Raw genomic sequence first — 10,186 nt, 5'->3', positions numbered from 1 at the left:
TCAATATCTCTTGTGAGAATGTTCTCGGTGCTCGCGTCTACTGTTGGCCACAATATGGGGCTCCTGCCTAAATCCATTGGCTGATGATGAATGGTGATGGTGATGATGGTGGTGTCGTTTCTTCTCCTGCATGCCAGCTGAGAAAATAGAAAAGACTGAGTTAATAACTTGTTAAAACCTGAAGGTTTCAGGACTTTGGAGGCATCCATTAATCACGTGATCGATCTTTTAGGGGTTTTTAGACTTTGGTGATACCCTCTCCTTTGATACGCCTCCCCCGCCAAACATCACGTGTATTTTTAGTTATATAAACTTTTTCGAACTATTTTTTTAGGTAAAAATAAATACACGTGATGTCTTACTATACTCCCCCCCACGTGATTTTGCGTAATTATTTGTCAAATCCCCCCTCCCCCAAAAAACCTCACGTGATTAATAGACGTGCCCTTTGGCGGAGTTTGATTAGAGGTTGGAGTTTTCAGGACTTATAATAGCAAATTATTTGAAATGATGTTTCTTTATACTTTTAGTTTTGCCGTACAGTAGTCCAATGTTATGGCAAGGCTATGACACGTTCCATTTTTCATACAAAATGCTACTAAATTCTGTCAAAATGCCATGTATTTGCTGCGCGATCAGGCATTTTACACATAAAATGCAACTTCATCCATATGTTATCAAGTCATATCTCAAAAATCCAGTTATGATGATATTGTTTTTTTACATCTGTGCGATTTCTAGTTTAGGTTTTCTATCTAAAACGCCTGACTGTACAACGACTGCATAGGATTTTGACAGTTTTTAGTACCACTTTATATGAAAACTGCTACCATAACATAGCCTTGCCATAACATTAGTCTATTTTAAGGCAGAATTGGCCCCCCAAGGTATGTGAAAAATTGGTAGTAAATGCATACCAACTTTTGTATTAGCTTGAAAACCTAACTACACAAGATATTATATCAATAGTCAAGCAAAATATTCTAAGGAATTACGTTCAGTGATGCAGCTCTTCAAATTTGATCTCTTTACAGCTGGGCTTCTCAAACTATGGGTCGCAGGAAAAAATTCTGGGGTCGCGAGTGATTTAATGTCAAATATTTATATTGTTTTATAACATCACGTCTTGATTTTTGTATGTTCTCAAAAAATTCACAAACTATGTAGTTTCATATGTATATGTACATATATACTGTTACCAAATATATAAATTATTTGAAAATATTGATTTATTTTTTTAAATCTGTGGGGTCGTCCAGAAACTCGCAGTCATAAATGGGTTCGGCAAGAAACTCGCAACTGTAAATGGGGTCCCGAAGGACAAAAGTTTAAGAAACTCTGCTGCTGAAATACTAAAATCAGCTAAGGATAAAACGGATGTTAACTTATTGGCAATTTTATTCTTCTGTTATAAATTTTATCAAATAGTTTACTTGGTGGTCGTTCAATGGATGGATGTCCACTCAATCTGTTTTTACACTTCTGTTTGAGAAATGAGAGTACCTCATTTCTGATAAAAAATATTAATCATCTTGGTCACAAATTTTCGAAAAAATGCGTAATTTTGTAAATTTTGCCAAACTTTAACAAAATTTCTCTTTATAAATAATTAACTGTTTATTAAAGATGGTAAGTCAGTCTGATATTATAGCTTCTGGCTATGCCTGAGTACCTCAAAAATTCTCAAGGTGAATTAGTGATGCCTACTTTATTTTTTATTTTTTGAGAATTTTTTATTTCAGTTCAAATTTGAATATAGTAATGTCTACTAACATATTGACAGTATATTTTTTATCAAGATGACTTATCATTTACCTCCATTCCTGTGCATAAATCCGTTTCCACCGTCTGGTTCGTCCATGGTCTCCTTCCTCCTCAATGGCGAATGGATGCCCCCGACGCCAGCAGCGGCGGTACGGTCCTGGATTTTCAATCCCGTTTTGGAACCGGCAGATTCGTGCAGGTTCTCCCAGGCTTGCCGATAGTATCGATTCAGGCCGTTCCTGGATTCGGAACTGGACGAGTCGAATGAGGCGACAGTATTACAGTCGGGCGACGCGCGGTGTCTATAGTGTTTGGCACTGTGGTTCCTGTGGAAAAATAATAATAAATTGAAGAAAAACTTTTAAGGAAATAATAATGAATGAAGTAACATGCAAATAATTATAAATTTGTTAACTGGACATAAGTGCTCATTGGGGAATTCTATTTAGATCTGCCTGCTTCTTAGATTCTTTTAATTTTAATTAGTGCTTGTTAACTTTCCGAAGGAGAAGTTTGTTTTCATCAAAAAATCCGATTTGCTGATTTTGTATTTTCTCCACGTTTCAAGTCATTCTGAATCAAATGAGACCAAATTTGGAAAAAGTTGTGTGTGTGTGTGTGTGAACAGATTTTTTGCCGTAAATCGACGTTTTCTCAAAAACGGCCGGACCGATTTCAAAAATTTAAAAGCTATTCGATGTATCTCGATGAGGACTATCATTTGCAATTTGAAAATAAAGTGTTAAATTTTTCGTTCACATTTAATCTCATACTACCGAATCGATTTTAAAAAATTAAAAACTGCTTAAAAAATATTAGTTGGAAATAATACTGATTAGTTTTAAGTGAAAATCTACCGAGCCGTTTTCTTGTAATTAACTATTAAAAAAATGTAAGCCGATTTTTATGGAACTGTTTTTGGCGATATACACCTTGGTCTTATAGAACTCACTGAAATATTACGGCCTTACAAAAAGTAGTTTAATTTTAAAAATTCATCAAAGTTTGTGGAAATGAGTAGTTTTTTTGACGTTTGTTAAAATTAAAATTAGACGATTTACTTGGTATAACGATAGAGTACTTGGTCTTAATGAACATACTAAACCATTAAAGTCCTACGGAAACTGGTTCAATTATAAAAATGATTGATATTTGAAAATTTACTTTTAGAAAATACTCCGAGTTAACGTGCTCGTTCGTTTTCAATTATGTAATAATAAATCCACTCGGAATACTTTTAATCACTATTAATGAATTTAATGTTTATTAAGTCGATTATTTACACATATCGGAAAGTTCATGTAACTTGCCTCAAGGCAAAATACCAATACCAACTAGTTTTTGTTTGCTTCGAGCACTGTTGTTTTGTTTATAATACCTGAATATAATTTTTAAGTGTTTATAAAATGTATTGTTATTTTTAAGTTATATTAAACAATTTTTTTATATAACCCCTAGAGCAACTTAAATGTAGTTGGGGTAAAAAAGACTACCAAAACTTTTATACTGGCGATATGTAAACAATAAAAAAGATAATAATTTCTAAAGTTCAAAATCAAAATATTCTAAGAACTACGTCCAGTAAAATATATAGTTGTACAATAAAAACAACAAAAAACTAGTAAATAAAAATGTAAAATAAGTTAGAAAAATCAATTTTACAAAAGATAAATTAAATTAACAGTTATTTCAACACTGATGATAATTTTTTTCTGATAAAGTTCCATATGAAAGTTGTATTCAGTGTGATATTTGAAAAAAGTCGTAGAATCAAATGAGATATATATTTGTCTACTTTTTTATAAATATTACTATAAAATAATATGTTAAAATATATCTTAAGAAACTAAATATTAAAATATCATTTTGGTATTTTTTCTCTCAAATTCACACTCTCAATCAACCTTAAAATAAAAATTATTTCTAATATTACTTACTATACAATCTTGAATTTACAAATGCTGCTTTATGGCACATTTTTATTCCTCGCTCTTTGGCTTTTTCTAATTTTTTTATTGGGATTTTCGTTAATATGTCAGTCGAAAATATTGCACATCTAATATTTTATTCGGTTATTTTTTAGTATTTCCTGTTAATATTCAAATTAACTTTATTTAGTAATATTATATAAGATCTCTTGAAGTTAGTGGTTTTTCTTTGTTTCTTATAGTTTTATTGCACATTTGCAAATATATACCATTTTGATATGACCAATTTTCTCTATTTTTTGTTTTAGTATTGTCTAGTTTGGAATCGTGTAAATGATGTCTAATTTCTATTTGTCTAATTCTATTATTTTAATCTATTTCTCTAAATATTTCCATAATCAAATTTCCATTTGTCAAATTGGTTTTCTTTGGTTTAAGTTTTGTAATATTTTAATTAAAATTTCTTTGGATTTCTCAATTTTTGGCATCCAATTTGTTTCATCTAACAATTCCCCAATATTTATTAATATCGTTTTTCAACTTATTTCTCCATTCCTTCTCCTAAAATCTTCTCCTAGTCACATTGGATTCGAGAAGTAACCAGCCCGCTGGTGCCTTTTGTTTGGCCTGGCTGGTGCCAAGTCTCTCCTTCCGATCTGCTGATCAGGAAATGGTAGCGCCAGTAAAGTGTACCAACGTGGCGATTGTTGGGAAAAATGTGAAGAATTGTTTTCTCCTGCAAAATATTTGCTTCCGAGATCGCGACGGAATGACATCGGCGAAGGAAGACCATGTTTAGAATTACGATTTCTTGATGGCGAGCTTTTGTGGAAAAAATTGGTATTGTAAAAATTAATGTTGGAATAGTTGTGGGAACGGATTTTTTCAAAAATGAAAGAAGATTTGAATAAATTTTATATCAAAATAATATATTTAAATAAAAATTATTTTTGACTTCCCGAAAGAGAAGTTTATGTTTTTATATTTTTGATTTATAGAGTTATATACATAAGGTTTGATTTATTTTTTATAATTAATAAAGGTAAAATTAAATAAAACATTTGAAAAAAATATATAAATTAGGAAAATGAGTCCATGAAAGTGACTTTACATCTAAATTAAAAAAATATGACAAATATCCTACAATATAAAAATGCTTAATTGATAACGAACTACAACAAACATTTATTCTATTTATAGTTAAATCACCATAATGGGAAACCAACATCTAATTTGTTCCTAATCCAAATCAAGTCAAGTTTGTATTCAACTCATTTTACGTTTATTAACTTTATAATTAAAAAAACAACTCAACGATTTATGCTAACTCAAGATTGTATATATTAGTACTTACGTCAATTTTCTAATAAAACAAAATTAATTAGTATAGATTAAATATAATTAGTAAGATATAAATATAATAGTTTATAATAGAATTTTAAATATTTGTTATTTCAAAAATATTACTTCAACAATCTCTGACAATGGTTTGATACTTTCTTATTTTTAAAGCCGATTTTATTTCCTAAAACATTACTTGTTGTCCTTTCAGGACATGTGTAAATAATATTGTATCATAATAAAAAAAAGTGTAGGGACAACTCAAATGAAAAAATATGGATGTTTCCCATTAATGACGATCCTATGGTCCTATATTTGAGAATTGGTTCGGAAAGATTTTGTATACAAAACATGTGCAAATATACACATTTAATAAAAAAATATACATTTCCGACATGCGATCCGCGACCATATGGTGGCAAAATTTCGAAAGTAGAGACTATATTCCAAAAATCCAAAAAATGAAAAAGAATATACGTTTTAAAGTGCATTTCACATTTGGAGAAGGAAGTTGGAGTACAGGGTAAAGATTTATAGCAAATATACAACCATATAACAGTTTTATGCACACACACATGCATTCTTAGATCTTTGTCACATGTTTAATGTTTTAATGAATCACTAAGAACTAATAAATTAAAATTTATATTCTAAGTCTCAATATTCATTTATTAAACATGTGACAAAAATACCAAAATGATATCAAAGATACATTTTAACATCTTTGACAAAAAATATAACGGTGATATTTAGCTGTGAAGACAAGAAATTTGTGATGAGTGTGGGACTGTGTAATTGTGGAAACAAAAACATGTTTGTAATAACACATAAAATGAACAAAAATCTATGTTTGAAATACCAGCAAACAAAAAATATACATATTTACAATTAAATATTTGAGATTAAACATTTAAAGATTATTTTAATATGTTTAAAGTTTAAATTAAGATTTGAATAAAAAAACTCAATTGTGTAAGATCTTTAAGAAAGCATTTTAGGAAAATATTTAAATGTAAAATCCCAAATATTTTGTCATGCCAGAAACCATCACGTTGTACCTGTCTTCACACTAAGAATCCCCAAAATATGTTTATAAACATTACAGCAGAAACTAAAAGCAAATGAAATAAGCAATAAGGCTGTTCATATAAGAGAAGTAGATTTACTTAGCAGATTGGAACTTTTGCAATAGTTTTTTTACAAGAAAGTATTTCAATTGCTTTTATTTTAAATATTTATATTAAAAACTTACCTTCTGACAAGCATTACTACTGTAGTTACAATTGCAGCTAAAAGAACAAAGCCACCGAATGCTCCAAGAGCTACAATTGCTCCAAGATTCAGACGAGCTCCTAATGGACCTTCAGATCTAAGAAATAAACATTTTTATTAGTAAGAATTAATTTAAATAAAAATTACCTCTCTAAATCGAAAGGTATTTTGAAATCAATCTTAAGCTATGGTTATATCAATTATTCTATTAATAAATTATTCTATTATTAAAAAAAAATCTTAAGCTGATTATTTCACCTATTATTTGCCGGAAGCCTATCAGGTCCTGGTACGGGTGTGTCTTCATGATCCAGAGGCCTGGCCACAACTAGAACATTGCTGGGAGCAACTGTCAAAGGACTCTGTGGTTTTCGAACTGGCGGATTGGTGTACTGCCTATTATTATTATTATTGCTTCTGATTATATCTTGTGTTGGCTGATTGCCTGAGATAACTGGTGTCCTTTCTTGACTGTCTTGACCTCTGACTGTAGTCGTGGATGGACTTATGGAGAATGGCCGCGGCCTGGTAGGCTTTGGTCTGGCTGGAGTAGTACTGCTGCTATGTCCTAAAAATTATAATAAAATAATTAAATTTTTGGAACAGATAGCTTTGATAATTCAGATAGACTGTTAAATACGTTTCTTCTTCAATTAATCACTAAACCAAATACTGACTGAGTTCATCTTAAATTTTTTTGGAATGTAGATATTGAAGAATTAGCTTCATAACTCTATTGCATAGTAGAATTGAAAGTTCATAAAGAACAGTTAATTCATAATCAATCAAAAACTGTATTCTAAAAATGAAATCTTAATTTAATACCTGTCGTAATTGTTGGAGTGGTTTGTCTTGGAGGATGTGGTTTGTATGGTGTGACAGCAGGAATTGGAGAATCTGGTATTACTAATTCCTCTGCAATACAAATTAAAAATTAAATAATTGACAAACTGGCAATAATTTTGATCGAAAAGTATTTTTAAATTTGCAACATTGAAGGATCAGTTACACTACCTATACATTCAGGAACTGGTCTATCCCATAATCCATTATTCAGACACGTCAAAACTGGAGCTCCGGTTAAAGTGTATCCTCGGTGACATGAGTATGCAACAAGATCTCCAACATTTCGTCCTGTTCCTTCAGCAATTGCATGTGATACCAATGGCAACAATTCGCATTGAGTAGGTTCACACCTAATTTGGAAAAAATATTTATTATAGATTTGTTTCACTAAGGCACTCAAATTTTGGCATCTAAGTGCCTGATATAAGTCTCTAATAAACTATATTGCTAGAGACAATATCGATTTATTTACCTTGGTGGTGGACCATTCCATCTCTCGTCCAGATCACAAGTGAGCCTGGCGCGTCCTATCATTCTTGATCCTGGTTCGCAAGTATATAAAACTTCACTCAAGTAACCTACGCTATCATTCAGAAGTGAATAACTTCCTCTGCGAATTTCTGCTGGGTAACCACATTGTATACCTGGTAATAATATAATATTTTAGAAACGATTCATAAACATTCGTTTTCTACATGCTATTCCATAATCTTCAGATCTTTAAAAATAGCAATGAAAATCAATATTTAGAATTATTTACTTTTGCAGACAGGTGGGAATTCATCATAGAATCCAGTCTCCAAGCAAGTTCTTTCACTGGGTCCAACAAGAAGATGTCCTTCGTCACATGCGTAACTAACAGAAGCTCCTACTGCAAAACCTCTATCAGAAATCATGGTTGAATTGGGTGGTTGTTCTGGTCTGCCACAAGCTTTCGGTTCTGTAAAGTAAAAATATCATAAATAATAAGTTCAAAAAAGAGAACTATAATACAAAATTGCAGATGTTTATAGAAGACTAGCAAACCCGACGAACTCCGTTTCGCCACCAGATGGTTTCGTGAGAAAGATGGAGGAATTTTTTGTTTGTTTAATATTCAAAAGGAAAAATGTGATTTTATTATACAACAGTAATGAATTTATTTCGATTGCAAAAATGAAGTGTTTTTTAGTTGAACTTCTCTAACAAGGTAACCATCAGGTTTACTCTTCTGGGATTTTGATGAAACTTCGCATAGTTGTAGAGTTGATGGTCAAACCGAACACCTTTAAATATTAGAGTCCTATGGGAAGCGGTTTAATTAAAAAAATTAAATAAAAATTGATTAAAACTGCTAAAAACGCGCTAAGCTGTATGTCTACGCGCGTTGCGCTTTGTATCAATGTGTCGAGATAGCCGAGTGGTTTGCGGCGCTTACTATCAACTTTTTGTTCGAGGCCTAAGCTCACAGTCGCCAGTTCGAATCCCGCCAGAATATTTTTTTTTTATTTATTTGTACATCTATTTGGTTAAATATTATAATAATTATTATTAATTTGTTACATGTACTACACAAATATGTGAAATTTATAAATAGTAGATATTTATGAAAGCATTCTGAAAATAAATACATTTGCATTGCAAATTGATAAAATAAAATAAAATATTTTTTTTTATAAATGATATGTATTTAAACTAATATAATATCAAACATAAATAAATAATAATATAAAATAAAAATTTCAGGGCTTGCAATTTGCTAGATTTATTTATAAATGATATGTATTTAAACTAATATAATATCAAACATAAATAAATAATAATATAAAATAAAAATTTCAGGGCTTGCAATTTGCTAGATGATATTTATCATAAAAGCATGAAAAACATAAAAATATATTGCAGTGAGCACACTTTAAAAATGCTGCTGTGTTACAGCAGCAAATTGTAAGCCCTGAAGTTTTTATTTTATATTATTATTTATTTATGGTTGATATTATATTAGTTTAAATACATATCATTTATAAAAAAAAATATTTTATTTTATTTTATCAATTTGCAATGCAAATGTATTTATTTTCAGAATGCTTTCATAAATATCTACTATTTATCAATTTCACATATTTGTGTAGTACATGTAACAAATTAATAATAATTATTATAATATTTAACCAAATAGATGTAAAAATAAATAAAAAAAAATATTCTGGCGGGATTCGAACTGGCGACTGTGAGCCTAGGCCTCGAACAAAAAGTTGATAGTAAGCGCCGCAAACCACTCGACTATCTCGACACATTGATACAAAGCGCAACGCGCGTAGACATACAGCTTAGCGTGTTTTTAGCAGTTTTAATCAATTTTTATTTAATTTTTTTAATTAAACCGCTTCCCATAGGACTCTAATATTTAAAGGTGTTCGGTTTGACCATCAACCCTACAACCATGCAAAGTTTCAATAAAATCCCAGAAGAGTAAACCTGATGGTTACCTTGTAAGTAAATGAAAGTGAATCCGCAAATTATCCGTTTCATTGATGTGCTCATTGGTAAACCACTTTTTTGTTTTTTGGTCAGACGTTAACACAAACAAAGCGGATGGTTTTCCAACTCGTGAACAGGCAACGTATAACTGCCCATGTGAAAAACAATGATATTCTAAATAATCTATTTGAAATTATCCCAGCGATTGGCCTTGCGACTTATTATTGCGAACGCAAGGCGAACTGGAAATTGCAATCGTTTGAAGTCAAACGGAAGACAAGTCGGAATCATTGGTATGTCACCAAATCGCCAGCAATTTTTGATTGAATGGTGAAATTCAGTGCGTGTACATCATTATTCTTTGCGGCAAGAATTGCTAGTTGACTTAACCAAGCATAATTCTGACAATTCTCACTAATGTCATTACTCGAATTTTTAATTACGGTGCGTAAAGTTCGAGCAGCTTGCATTAAGGCACGATAAGGCCATGCACAACTAATTTTCTTAGCTATAAACCTTGCGGAGCCCGAGACCTTTCCAACGAATGCAAAATTGTCGAAATCGGTTTGTGCGTT

The 10,186-nt window shown here is 31.0% G+C and overlaps 1 protein-coding gene across 1 annotated transcript in view; it reads right to left on the bottom strand.

Annotated features, from left to right (window-relative positions):
- The window catches only part of LOC113374750 (CUB and sushi domain-containing protein 3), a 133,990-nt gene continuing 123,804 nt past the window's right edge, over window positions 1–10,186 (bottom strand). Inside the window, exons 7-14 of the mRNA XM_026614722.1 lie at window positions 7,912–8,091; window positions 7,624–7,795; window positions 7,320–7,501; window positions 7,131–7,220; window positions 6,564–6,873; window positions 6,286–6,402; window positions 1,816–2,090; window positions 1–137 (exon numbers count right to left, since the gene is read on the bottom strand). Of these exons, the coding sequence (XP_026470507.1) occupies window positions 1–137; window positions 1,816–2,090; window positions 6,286–6,402; window positions 6,564–6,873; window positions 7,131–7,220; window positions 7,320–7,501; window positions 7,624–7,795; window positions 7,912–8,091 (1,463 nt within the window). The remainder of the gene's footprint in view (window positions 138–1,815; window positions 2,091–6,285; window positions 6,403–6,563; window positions 6,874–7,130; window positions 7,221–7,319; window positions 7,502–7,623; window positions 7,796–7,911; window positions 8,092–10,186) is intronic.

Source organism: Ctenocephalides felis, unplaced genomic scaffold (assembly GCF_003426905.1).
Source record: "Ctenocephalides felis isolate EL2017-DRISC unplaced genomic scaffold, ASM342690v1 CF-g0.4_SCAFFOLD_01886, whole genome shotgun sequence".
NCBI lineage: Eukaryota > Metazoa > Arthropoda > Insecta > Siphonaptera > Pulicidae > Ctenocephalides > Ctenocephalides felis.
This window is presented reverse-complemented; position numbering and strand designations above follow the sequence as displayed.